This window comes from Mastigoproctus giganteus, chromosome 7 (genome assembly GCF_048544385.1).
Source record: "Mastigoproctus giganteus isolate SK-2022 chromosome 7, ASM4854438v1, whole genome shotgun sequence".
Lineage (NCBI taxonomy): Eukaryota > Metazoa > Arthropoda > Arachnida > Uropygi > Thelyphonidae > Mastigoproctus > Mastigoproctus giganteus.
The window spans coordinates 173,668,682-173,683,264 of record NC_143581.1 but is presented as its reverse complement, the minus strand read 5'-3'; the positions used below and the strand labels follow the sequence as shown (position 1 = coordinate 173,683,264).

General features: G+C 41.5%; 1 protein-coding gene across 1 annotated transcript in view; it reads right to left on the bottom strand.

The window, feature by feature from the left end:
- Window positions 1-907, bottom strand: part of LOC150083343 (uncharacterized) — a 59,964-nt gene extending 59,057 nt beyond the window's left edge. The window contains exon 1 of the mRNA XM_090377200.1: window positions 629-907. Coding sequence (XP_090233326.1) covers window positions 629-677 — 49 coding nt within the window. The 5' untranslated portion in view covers window positions 678-907. The remainder of the gene's footprint in view (window positions 1-628) is intronic.
- Between the last annotated feature and the right edge of the window lie 13,676 nt (window positions 908-14,583).

Genomic DNA, 14,583 nt, shown 5'->3' with positions numbered 1-14,583 from the left:
CAGGAAAGCTCTTTTTTTAGTAAATACTAAAAATCCTTTTTTTAGTAAATACTAAGCCTATCCACCTTTTTTTTTTTTACTTTTTACTAATAATTATGTCTTCTGATGATCTGATCTGCACTGCAATATAAAAGGATGTTTCAATGTAAATTCTTTCTCCTTATCTGTATTGTAGCATAAACAAAGATGTTCAAATCAAATCTGCGTTCTCTCTGCTCCTCTTTTATTTCATTTATATTTATAATGGAGGAAGTATAGGAGCATAAGGCCTCAAATACAGAAAATCAACAGAGTGCTCCATTCCACCCCTCTCGCATCTTCCATACCTTTTTGCCCTTACAGGCTACAGCTCATGGCATAAAACCGTAATGGATAAAGATATAATGACTAATGGAGAAGGGTAGGGTTGCTAAAGAAACTTTGTACCCCCTGATAAAATTCCTCATAAAATTCCTCTAAGAGGCCGTGATCGTATGCCTCTACTAATGCTAATTCACAGCTGACTTTTACACAGTACAGCTTATGTTTAATTAAACAATGGCATTAGAGATCGTAATCAGGAAGATTTTATGATAGAATTATTATACTAATATGTTTGCAAATTTAAATATTGCACGTATTTTCTCACCTGCGCCCACCAGGGTGAAGCACACAAAAATCAAAAAACACGACTTCATAATGAAACAGGTATACTGGGTGAATACCACTTTTGTCTGAAGTTTTGGCAAACAACTGATAAAAGGTAATAAGTGTTATTGCGTTATTAATAATAATTTATCGTGTAAATCAACAAGAAAAAGAAACTGTCTAGACATTGATTACAAACGCAACACGTGACAGTTAAGTCCAAAACATTATCGATCAACTAAGTCTTCGTAAAGGTCCGCTGATTTTACGGTAGGGGAACATGAATTTGTGAACCACTCGAACAGCGCAGAGTAGTAAAGTTACTCCTTCGTGACTTTACTGTGCAATCTTTCAAAAATCTTAGAAAGCCTCAAGGTAGGAGAACGATACAACATTATTGCTTGTTTTTAGTGTTCTAGGCGCATCCAGAGCCAATCCCAAAATTTGTGGAAACCTGTTCAAGAATTGCTTGCGGAGCCCTGTTCAGGAATTACTTGCAGGCCCCATTTGTTATTTTCTTACCTCCAGAAGTTAAAAACAATACAGATGTTATCTAAATTGCATAGAACATAAAAATTACATTTTTAAAAAAAATCCTATGTTCAATAACAAAGGAAGCATACACATTGAGAAAGAAATATACGCTCTATTTCTAGCAATTTTCAATTAAATTCGCGGAAGCGATCTTGGAATGACGATAATATGGGTAACTAGACATGTATAAGTATAGTGCGAAAGCATCAATAATACATAGCCAAAACTGAATGAACAGAATATTAGTAAAGCGGCATCGTTTTAAGTTATTATTATTATTATTATAAAGTTATATCTCATATTGTGAATACCTTCACAACGAGTTGCCATGATATTGCACTACTTCGAATAAGTAACGCTTCACCTGAGGAGAAGACTAACGTTACTTATTCTCAGATGGATACCACCACCCAGACGGCACCGTTTCAGGGCTATCCCTGAAACGGTGCCGTCTGGGAGGCCTGATGGCCACTGAGTTTCCTCGAATAGGTAACAACAGTCTTCTCTACTGGGGAAGCGTTGCCTAATCGAGGAATATATGAGCTTTTCTGTGAGTTGAAGGAGAAACTGTCCCTTTCTTCCTTCTACGGCATTTCCTTCCTCTACCTCTCCTACTATCACCTTCTACATTTTTATTGCTTTTCTTAGTCTAATAGGGATAGTATGAGGATAACCGAGAACTATTATCCCATACCATATTTCAAAACGGTGCCGTCTGGGTGGTGGTATCCATCTGAGAATAAGTAACATTAGTCTTCTCCTCAGGTGAAGCGTTACTTATTCGAAGTAGTGCAATATCATGGGAACTCGTTGTGAAGGTATTCACAATATGAGATATAACTTAAAACGATGCCGCTTTACTAATATTCTGTTCATTCAGATTTGGCTATGTATTATTGATGCTTTCGCACTATACTTATACATAGTCTAGACTTTTCCATAGCTTGAGGCTTACGCCCTAAATGCTTTATAGGGTAACTAGACATTAAGACATCTCTACATCCTTCCTAAAATGATACCCTCACAGCTGTACGCAGTACTCAAGATGTGGCCTGACCATTGCCTTATACGAAAGGATAATTTTGATATCATATACTTGGATTTAGTAGAGCTTATGATATTGCTGGACGTGGAAGACTACTGGACAAATTGGACAAATGCCGCTAAAGACAAGTTGCTAAAATGGATAAAAGGATGGTTAAGTGGGAGAACACAGAAAGTGGTTATCAATGTACACTGCTCTTCATGGAGATCCATGAAGGATCGAAAGGTGACACGAGTAATTACAAACCAGTTAGTTTAACTTCTGTTCCGCGTAAAATAATGGAGTCACTGGTTAAAGATGCATTGCAGGATCATCTAGACAAGACTGCAGCAATAATTCAGACACAGCATGGGTTTGTTAAGGGAAAGTCTTGTCTAACAAAGTTGATAGGATATTATGATGTGGTTACAAAGGATCTGGATGCAAAAAATAATTTTGATATCATATATTTGGATTTAAGGAAAGCTTTTTACACTGTTGTGCATGTAAGACTACAAATTGTACAAATTGTAGTAGAATGGTTTTAAGGGTAAGTTGCTACAATGGATAAAAGGATGGTTAAGTGGGAGAAGACAGAGGATGATAATCAATGGGTGCTGCTCTTCATGAACTAATGTTATTAGTGGAGTCCCACATGGTTCGGTGTTGGGCCCACTGTTGTTTTGTATATTTATCAATGATATTGATGAAGGTATATCAGGTTTAATGTCGAATTTTGCAGATGATACAAAGGTTGGCAGGGTTGTTAATGACAGTAATGGCAGTGTGCTACTGCAACAGGATCTAGATAATTTGGGCAGATGGGCGAAGAAGTGGCAACTGAAGTTTAACCTTGACAAATGCAAAGTACTGCATATGGGTAGAAGTAACCCCAGAGAAACGTACCAACTGTGTGGTACTACACTTAGGGGGTAGAAAATGAAAAAGACGTGGGAGTAATTGTGCAGTCAGATATTAAGTTTTCTGAGCAATGCAGACAGGCTGCCAGAGAAGGTCATGGGGTGTTGTCAATGATTTATAGGAATTTTGCTAGCAGGGAAAAGGAAGTGATTGTCCCTCTGTATAAGGCAATGATCAGGCCACGCCTTGAGTACTACGTACAGGTCTTTAAGCCTCATTTTTGGAATAATGTAGATTTGCTTGAGCGTGTACAGAGAAGGGCAACAAGATTGGTGAGGGGAATGAAGGGATCCTCTTACCAAGAGAGGCTTAAGTTCTGCAAATTGCAATGGCTGGAGACTAGGCACCTGCGCGGTGATCTGATTGAGGTGTATACTAATATGTTTGCAAATATATATATTGCACGTATTTTCTCACCTGCGTCCACCAGGGTGAATGGTGGGCGCAGGTGAGAATTGAATGGGTTGAGCACGCTGAATTCTTATCGGATCCTTCCACCGGTTCAGATTACTAACCTAAGGGGGACATAAATTCAAATTAAGAAAAGACAGGTGTAGAATAGATGTGCGAAAATTTGCCCTTAGCGAGAGGGTGGTTAATTTCTGGAACAAGCTTCCATCTGTCATTGTGGAAATTGATAGGCTAAATAAATTTAAGGGGGAACTTCACAGGCATTTGGCGGGAATGGTGTGATTTTTTTTTTTTTTTTTTTTTGGCTGATGCTGCATAAGCTCATACACTTGCTTTCTTCCATCACATGCCACTACTACTACTACTATTAGTGGAGTCGTCGAGGGCTTGGTGTTGGGCCTACTGTTTTTTTTTTTTCGGTATTTATTAATGATATTGATGAAGGTATATCACGGTTAATTAGCATTAGCATTAGTAGAGGCATACGATGCAATCGTATACTTCTAAGTTTGCAGACGATAGGTAGGTTGGCAGGGTTGTTAATGACAGTAATGATAGTATGCTGCTGCAACAGGATCTGGAAAAGTTTAGCAGATGGGCTGAGAGGTGGCAACTGAAGTTTAACATTGACAAATGTAAAGTACTGCATATAGGTAGCAGTAACCCCAGAATAACGTATCAAATCAGTGATACTACACTCAGGCTAGTGGAGAATGAAAAGGTTCTCGGGGTAACTGTGCAGTCAGATATGAAGTTTTCTGAGCAGTGAAAAAAAGGGTAGAAGAGTAGCTCATGGTGTCTTGTCAATGATATACAGGAATTTTTCTAGGAGAGATAAGGGGGTGATTGTCCCCTTCTATAAGGTAATGATCAGGCCACCACCTTGAGTACTGTATATAGGTCTGGAGGCCTCATTTTAGGAAAGATGTAGAGCTGCTGGAACGAGTACAGAGAAGGGAAAAAAAGATTGGTGAATGGAACACTTGGTGTGATAGAAAATGAAAAAGACCTGGGAGTGAATGTGCAATCAGATATGAAGTTTTCTGAGAAATACAGACAGGCTGCCAGAGCAGCTCATGGGGTATGTGATTGATATACAGGAGTTTTGCTAGCAGGGAAAAGGAGGTGATTCTCACTTTGTATAAGGCAATGGTCAGGCCACGCCTTGAGTACGGCGTCCAGGTCTGGAGGCCTCATTTTAGGAAGGATGTAGAGTTGCTTGAGCGTGTACAGAGAAGGGCAACAATATTGGTGAGAGGAGCGAATTGGTCCTCTTACCAACCCCTAAGAGGACCCCTTCTCCCCTCACCAAGAAAGGCTTATGTTTTTCAAATTGCAGCGGCTGGAGACAAGGCACGTGCAAGGTTATCTGTTTGAGGTGTATAAGACCTTAAATGGGTTGAGCACACTGAATTCTGATGGGATTCTTGCGCTTGCTCAAATTACGAACCTGAGGGGGAATAAATACAAATCGAGGAAAGACAATTGTATAATTTATGTGCCGAAATTCGCATTTAGCCAGCGTGGAACAAACATCCATCTGTCGTTGTGGAAGTTCATAGATTAAATAAATTCAACGAGGAATTAGACAATCTTTTAGAGGGAATGGATGTGTGAAATTGTTTTTTTTTTTTTTTTTTTTGTTTGATGCTACACTTGGGTTCTTTCATCACATGCCTCTATTACTACTACTATAACACATCTTTGAAAACTCCAACTCCTGGAATAAAGAGAAAGATCTTCGATCCAAAAGAAACCATTCTTCCTCATCAGGCAGCAGAGTTCCAATAATTTCACAGAACACCATCCTGTAACTGTCATAAATGTTAAATTTGCAACACCTAATGCAAATGTTGTATTAGTCATACCAAGTGCAAACAGCTTGTCATTGAGAGAGCCATGTCCAGTTATACAAAATAAAGATTCTGGAGTTCCTTGTAGGTGTTCGCTGAGATACCTATTGCTGCAAGGCTGTTATGTAGGGTCTTTGGCCCCATACCCGTGGTTGACACGATGATCCGGATGGTCGTTACTTGTTCCATATGCCACATCTCTTTGATCTCCAATCTTAGGTTCGTGTACTTCCTGATTTTTTTCCCATGGGGTTTCTGCAGGTTGCCAGTGTTGGATACAGCTATGTCAATCAGATAGGTAGTCTTTTCCTTCTTGTCCACAAGGGTTATGTCCGGTCTGTTGTGCGGGATTGTTCTATCCGTTATTATGGCGCGGTCCCAGCACAGCTTTTGGGTTGGGGTCTTTAGTACTGCCTGTACATCGTACTTGTAGTATGGTACAATTTCTTTGGTCAACTGGTATTTCCTCGCTAGCTTCTGATGTATTATCCTTGCCACCTGGTCGTGTCTATCAGTGTACTCAGTCTGGGTGATCACCTTGCACCCCACTGTGATGTGTTGGGTCGATTCTGAGGCCAGGTGCATCGTCGGCATGTATCATCAGACACTCCGGGCTCCTTGGCGATGTACTTTCTATAATTTCTGGTGTTGATTACCTGGTCTTGGATGGTCAGCATGAATCCTTCAGTCTCGGGGAAGAGTGTCCCGCTCGTGAGCCATACATTGGAAGCAGTTTTATCTATGTGATGGAGATCATTGTAGTGTCTGCCACAGAGTGTCTTTTTTGGCCATCTTTCTTGCTTCGTTTGTACCTCCTGGTTGGGGGAAGACTCGTCGCATAGGCTGAGTGGGGTATGCCACTTGTCTATCTTTCTTATGGCCTGGTGGAGTGCTGCTGTGTGTTTCTGGAAATAATCCTTCAGGTTAACTGTCGTTGTCTTCGGTTGCTCAATGAGGTCTATCAGACCCCTTCCTCCTTCTTGCCGGGCAGTTGTCAGTATCTCCACGGCAGATCTCGGGTGGTGTTGGCAGCTCTTGGTCATCACTGTCCTTGTCTTTCTCATGATATCCTCCAGCTCGGTGTTAGTCCAATCTATGACCTCGACGGAGTATGTTAGTACTGGGTCTGCATAGGTCTGTTTATGGCTTTAACTGTGTTCCCTCCATTCAGCTTTGCTTTCAGCAGGTTTCTGAGCCTCTGATGGCATTTTTCGGTCAGGCAGGCCTTACTTTCCTTGTTCTGTAACTGCTGAGCCTGCATCATCCCCAAGTATTTGTAGGCTTCTCCCTCTGCCATGGCTTCGATCTCTTTACCAGTCTGCAGCTGGTAGTTTCGCTTGACTAATTTTCCCTGACGCATTCTGTAGGTTTTGCACTTGTCTAGACCAAATTCCATCCTAATATCATTACTGAATTCTTCGGTGATCTGGAGTAGTTGCTGGAGGTGCTTCTCGGTTTTTGATGTCATCCATGTACATCAGGTAGGTGAGGGTGTACAGGTTCTTCCTTCCTTCTTTGAGGTTATATCCATAAATGCTACTGTTGAGTATGGTGGACAGCGGGTTAGGTGCTAAACAGAACAACAATGGGCACAGGGCATCTCCCTGAAAGATTCCTCTTCGGATGGGGTTTGGCCTGGTTGCGATTTTTTCGACTTTAATGGTTGTACTCTATTTCACCATCGTTTCTCCCAGGAAGTTTGTCACTATCCGATTGACTTTGTAGAGCTTGAGTGCCTCTATTAGGGCCAACTATCAGGCACAGAGTCGAAGGCCTTATGGTAATCGATGTAGGCTGTGTACATGTTGCCGCGCTTCTTGTAGGCTTGCTCCATAACCGCAGCATCTATGGTTAATTGCTCCTTGCATCCTTTACATCCTTTCTGCTGTTCGGCCATTATGTTCTGGCTCGTCTGCGCGGGTAGCACAGTGGTATCGTCACCGTCCTCCCCACACCGGGTGGAAAAGGCCTGGGTTCGAATCCCGTCGATGACGCGAGGAACTTTAATGGGCTTTTTTCACTCCGTGGCTGAGTTAGTTGGTCTCAGGCGTAGATAGCAAGGTTTTTCTCCCCAGTAACTGGGGTTTTTTCGTCCAGTAAAACAGGCAAATCAACCATAGAACATACGCAATTTACAGACACAAATACGGGTTAATGTATTTAATTACGGGTAACCCTAAAATAATAATAATAATTATGTTCTGGCTCTCCAAGTGGTCTGATATCTTCCTGGTTATGCAGCTGGTCAGAATCTTTTACATTGTTGAGAGGCAGGTGATTGGCCTATATTTCGCCGGGTTTCTTGTATCTTCGTCTTTAGCCATCAGATATGTGATTCCTTAAGTGAGAAACTTCGGGATTGTCTCTGGGGGCGTTATCATTCGGATAAACTGCTCTGCCAGGTGCTTGTGTGTGCAAGTGAGCTTCTTATACCAGTAGCTGTAGACGTTATCTATTCCTGGAGTACGCCAGCTGTGAGAGTTCTTGATCGTCTGTTTTACTTCTTCTTCCCGAATATCCCACCCTCCGATTTCTTGCACGTCCTTGATTTTCTTGGGTTCTAGTTCTATCCAGGGCGCTCGGCTGTTATGTCTTGCTTCCCTGTTCCATATGTTTCCACAGAACTCCTCAATCGTCTTCTTATCGGGTGGTCCATTCCCTTCTTTCCCCGTCTTCTCCAAGATTCCTGTGGAAGCCTCTTTGGTCCTCATAAAGATTCAGTTGTTTATTTTCCTCTGGGAGCTCTATTTGTATAGGCGTAGTCTATTGCTGTGTGCAAGGAGGTTCTGCTTCAATGTGTCCAAGTACTCTCCTATTCTCTGATTTTTTGTCTCATATTTGCTGTGGATGGTGTATGGAATATGATGTGTTTGTAATTGTTATTGGTCCCTGAGAGCTGGACTTAATGTATAGTTGTATATATTGTTTGGTTGGTCTAGCTTATGCCTGACTGGATTAAGTGTCAAATATGTATAATCATTAATGCCTGCTTTCTTATGAACTTTCATTCTGGAAGACATAAGTAAGACTTTTATTTGCGAACTTTCAATTCTAGAAGTTGCGAGTCGACTGTGAAGATTCAATTTTAAATTCCTGGGTATTAGTTGGAGGTTGATGTAGTTCCTCCGCGGTCACTTCATCCTGAGTTCAATCATTCTTTGATTTAGTAACTTATTGTGCTGGTAATGTCACCGTTATTATTACTAGCATTATGCCTTTCTTGTAAGGTTTGAGTGTGGTATTTGCATATTTAAACTAATTAATTGTGCTGCATATGCTTTGATAATGTATTTGACGGTTATGTTTAATTAGCTTTGATGTTCTGATGTCTAATCACACTGAGAGTGTTGTGATAAAGTTGTTAGTGAGCTTTGACTATTTGTATATTCTATTTTCAACTACTTGCTCTACCTTTCGTTCGACCTGAAGATGTATTTAAATATATTTTATCCATTCTACTAACCATCTGGCTAGTTAAGTTGTTTGCATAAGATGATCTTTAATTTTATGAATGTCAATCTGTTAGAATTTGTATGTAGAACTACAGATATTGTTGATTGTGTTCTGCAGATAATTTTGTGTAGTTACACAGTTACTCTTTTCTCTCTCCAGATGGTGTTAGACAGCGGCTAAAAGGGGAAACCCTGGGGTCCGGCATTCAATAAACAAAAAAAAAAAAAAAAATGTGGATGCTGTCTCTCTTTAGGATGCTCTTCACTTTTCCAATTAAGTTCTTACTCCTATTGCCCAAGTTAGTACTGGGTCAATTGGCCTATCTTGACTCAATTCTTCTATCTACTGCTGAAGTCTTCTTTCCCAAGCTGGTAGTTGCTTCTGTTTTCTCTCCCGCTTTTCTCCCGTTAATCCTCGTGGCTGCTATCGCAGCAAAATACATGGCTGTGTGGTGGCCTCCAGTGTTGCACCATTCCTGTCGAGATAATAGGGAATTATGTGCCGATTCAGGTGGTCGGGGACTCTCCACAAGGTTCTATTCTACTTGGCCCCTTTTTTTTATGTAAACCACAAACACAAGAGGCATTACAACCTATAGTACTTAGTACTATGGTTGGGTTGGAGGTTGAGAAGACGAAAGAAGATATTTGTTAACATTCAACTTCTGCAGACTAATTTTCAGGAAATACGTATGAAGGAAGGTTGTTCCAGAATACGGGAGTTGAATGAATAAACGAGGAAGATGAAAAGTTGGTTCTGTGAGTTTGAAGTTCAACGGTAAATGGATGCTGGCTGGTGGCGGCATGTGTTCGGAATGTTTTAAAAGAGAGAGCGGGAATTATAGAAGCCAATTCAGAAGAACAGTGCCCATGGAAATATCTAGAAAAGGCATGTAGCAGAAACTGTACGTATATGAGACAGCGAGTGGAGAGACTCTGTTAGAGATGAATCATTAATTAACCTAACTGCCCTCTTCTGAATGGAATCTAGAAGCCTGAGAGAGGTTTTGGGGACACCGCCCAGATGTGGGAACAATATTCCATGGCAGGGCGGATTTGCGATTCATACAGAGTGAGCTGTTTGGAGAAACGTAACGCCAAGAGCAAAAGAGAAAACCAAGTTTTTTAGATGCAGAGGAAGCAATATTTGTAATGTGCTTGTGCCAAGAGAGATTAGAATTCAGGGTAATCCCCAAAAGAGATATATATCATTTTGCCTAGAAATTGGAGTGTCACTGAAGATAAGCATAGGAGCAGCAGAAGAATCCTTTTTACGAGATATAAGACAAGACTGAGTTTTAGAAGGGTTGAAATCAACTAAGTTGTTTTTGACCCACTGGAGAATTACCTGAAGATCGGCATTTAAGGAATTGGTAGTGGCTTTTCGAGAAGTTGAAGCTGATTGAGCAGGACAAGGTTTCTCAAAATGGAAAGTGGAATGCAATGTGCTATCATCGGCAAAACTATGGATAGGATTTCCAATCAATGGAAGAAGGTCATTAATATACAAGAGGAAAACAGTGGGGGAAAGAACTGAACCTTGGGGGACACCGGCATTAGTGGAGAAGTTAGAAGACAGAGACCCATCTACCATCACCCTCAGTGAGCGATCAGAGAAAAAACTGGATAACCAATTACTAAAAACAGTTGGCAAACCATTAGATGGAAGCTTGTTTAGAAGACCTTTATGCCAAACACGATCGAAAGCCTTTGAGATGTCAAGAGCAACTACTTGTGTTTCACCGAACCTTTCCATTGAATTAGTCCATAAATGGGTAACATAAGCCAGAACATCACCAGTGGATAGACACTGACAAATCCATACTGGCGATCGTTGATCAGACGGAAGGTTTCTAGGTAGTTTAAGAATTGGCGGTTAATTGGTTTCTCCACTTCTTTAGAAAGAGTAGAAGTAATTGCAATGGGACGATAATTGGATGGGAGGGATTTGTCATCCTTTTTTAGGAACTGGCCAGATATGACCAAATTTCCAAGCAGAAGGAAAAACACTTTTGCAATAACAAAGTGAAAAAAGGTGGCAAAGAATAGGAGTAAGTTCAGGAGCACAGGTTTTGAGAACAAGTGGAGAAATACCATCGGGACCTGGAGCTTTCTTAGCATTAAGATTCGTCAAAATCCTTCTGACATCCTTTTGACGGAAGACCACAGGAGACAATGAATGGAGCGTGTTGGGAATGGTGGGAAGTGTTTTACCAAGATCATTAATTTTTGAGTTGGAAAAAAAATGGGATGCTAGCAGGTCAGCTGTATCCTTGGCTGAAGTGACAACAGGACCATCTGTTTTGGACAGAGGTGGGAGCAGAGATGGGCAAAAGTTGCGGCCGATAGCTTTGGCAAGAGACCAGAATGGTCGGCTACCATTAGGGCAAGAAGCAAGTTTTCTATCTTAGCCAGTTCAAACTCTAGTTTGGATTCATTAATAACTGCTTTACAATTGTTGCAAGCTTTGGTGTAAGCAGAAAATGAAACAGAAAAATTAGAAAGAAGTCAATTACGATATGAAACATTCTTCTCTTGAACAGCCTTAGCACATTTATTGGAAAACCAAGGTTTAGATAAAGGACGAGATTTTAAATTGGAGTGTGGGATAAAGGATTCCATTCCTGTCAGAATAATTTCACTGACACGATCTGAGCAAACGTTGACATCAGAAGTTTTGAACCAATAATCTGACCAAGGAAAAGAAGAAAATAAATCTCCCAGGTCATTCCATTTTGCATTCTTGTAATGCCAAACAACACGATGTTGGGAATAGTCATGAGATAAAGGCTCCACAGGAGCAGAGACAAATACCAAGTTGTGATCTGAAGTGCCTAATGGACCTCTCACTTCGAACGTGTACTTAGAAGGGTTGTTTGTGAGAAAAGGATCAAGCGTGTTGGTTTTATGATTAGGATTGTCCGGTATTCTTGTAGGTAAATGAACAATCTGTGCAAGGTCATTAGAAAATGCAAAAGCCTCAGCATCTCGACCAGCTATGTCGGTGTGACTAGAAAATGGAAGCCAGCTGGAGTTGTGAACATTAAAATCACCAAGGAAAATTACCTCACTGTTAGGAAAGTTAGACTGCAGAAAGTCAAGTTGCAAAGAGAGGAAGTCAAAGAGCTCCAAGTGATTAGTGGAGTTGGGAGAACGGTAGAGACAACAGACGAATTTGACACAATCAGGTAGAGAGATTTTAAGCCAGAGAACATCAAAGAGAGGGGGATTCCAAATTGGCAAGTCTCTGACAGGGTATATCAGAACGGACATATGCACAATTACCACCTTTGAGGCGAAAGGAATCATACAGCGAATAATTTGGGCATCTGAGATGAGCAGTAGTTGAATCAACCGATAACTGAGATTCTGTCAGAAAATGTACATGGGGTTTGGCAGACTGCAAGTGGAAATGGACATCGTTAAGATTAGAATTAAGACCATGTATATTTGTGAAATGAATTAGGAAGTGCTTAGGAGGTTTAGATCTTTTCGCAGATAAGCTTGCTCTATTAGTTTGACAATTCATGGTGTATTCAATAGTAAGAAAAAGTGAGTGGGACATGCTGCATGAAGTTTTTGGATATGGCGTACACATGGTTAGAATATACCCAGATCCTTGACATAATGTGGCCTCGACAATGTTCCCTGCATGCCCACTACTCGGACTATCTCCAGTCACTATCTGGCAGAGTAGAGGTAGCAGGATTATACACTAGCTGATTCGGAAGCCTCCTAGAGAGTTACCAATAGGTTCGGTCCAGTGTACTAACTAGCGGCCGGCCTGCGAACACCGTTTTAGAGATGTACCCTCGAATATAAGGAATATTGGATCTCGCCACGATGTTCATCATAACCTCAAAAATCGTCAATCACATTGCATGATGGAAGAGATAGGGAAGGGTCGACCGGAACTTAGCTCTAGAGACTAAACATGGGTTCCACCACTTCAAGCCTCCAATAAGCAAACTGGTGGTATTGCACCGGTTGATGAGAGTCATCTACCACCTAGTACTGCCTGGTAACATAGAAGGGTGGCATTCCTCCATGTGGTGTGGGCGCCACACCTCGACCCCTGCTTACGTTGGTTCACACCAGGATGGTCACCCACCATGTACTTTTGCATGGAGGTTATACCCAGGATTACTAACAGTTCCACCATCGTGAAGGTGCAAGCAGAGGATTTGGCTGTCACAGACCGTCCAGACTTCGCCGAAATTGGGTACACTTGACTTGAGTGTCACCCGAACATCAGTTCCATCAGCGTTTTAGACTCCCAGGTAGAAAGTGCAGCTTGTGTAGCATATCTCAGAGTTTGTCTGTGATATGCTAGACAAGCTGCCCGTGGTATCAAAGCTGGTCCTTGAAAAGACCTCAAGGACCAGCTTTGATATCACGTGAGTCTTTGTGGGATCCATTCCTTCGAATTCTATTAGAGCCTTCTTCCACTCGCCCTCTATTCTGGATATCATGACCTCCTTTGTTTCCTCTTCAGCTGCTGTGGGTTGAATGTCTTCTTTCTCTTCCTCCTCTGGTTCGGTGGTATGTTCTTCCTCTTCTGGCTCCATATTCTTTATTAGCATTAGCATTAGCATTAGCATTAGTAGAGACATTTGATGCAAGAAACAAGCTTATGCAGCATCAGCCAAAAAAAAAAAAAAAAAAACCCACTTCCACTTCACCCCTCTGTTCTTTCAAAATACCTGTCCAGCTGAGCCTTAAACTTATTTAGGCTATCAACCTCCACGACAAGGGATGGAAGTCGGTTCCACCAACCAACCACCCGCTGGCTAAAGGCAAATTTCCGCACGTCTCTCCTACATCTGTCTTTCCTCAATTTGAATTAAGCCCTCTCAGGTGATTTTTCTGAGCTAGAGGAAGAATCCCATCAGCATTGAGCATGCTTAAACCATTCAAGGCTTTATACACCTCTATCAGATCACCTCACTGGTGCCTAGTCTCCAGACACTGTAATTTGCAAAACTTAAGCCTTTCTTCGTAAGAGCACCCCTTTGTTCCATTCACTAATCTTGTTGCCCTTCTCTGTACTCGTTCCAGCAGCTCTACATCCTTCTTGAAATGAGGCCTCCAGACCTGTATACAGTACTCTAGGTGTGGCCTGACCATTGCCTTATACAATGGAATAATCACCTCCTTATCCCTGCTGAAAAAATTCCTGTATATCATTGACAATACTCCATGAGCTACTCTTGCGGCCCGTCTGCACTGCTCAGAGAACTTCATATCTGCCTGCACAATTATCCCCAGGTCCTTTTCATTCTCTACCACTGTCAGTGTAGTACCACAGAGTTGATACGTTGCTCTGGGGTTGCTGTTTCCCATGTGTAGTACTTTACATTTCTCAATGTTAAACTTCATTTGCTACCTCTCAGCCCGTCTGCTCAACCGTTCCAGATCCTGTTGCAGCAGCATAGTGTCAGTAGTGTCCTTGACAACCTTGCCAACCTTTGTATCGTCTGCAAACTTGGACATTAAGCTTGATATACCATCATTAATATCGTTTATAAATACAGAAAACAATAATGGACCCAACACTGAGCCCTGAGGGACTCCACTAATAACATTAGTCCACGATGAGCAGTGTCCATTGATTACCACTCTCTGTCTTCTCCCCCCCAACCACCCCTTTATCCATAGCAACAGTTTGCCTCCAATGCCACACTGCTCCAATTTGTGTAGCAGTCTTCCATGCGCAACAGTATCAAAAGCCTTTCTAAGATCCAAGTATATAATATCAAAG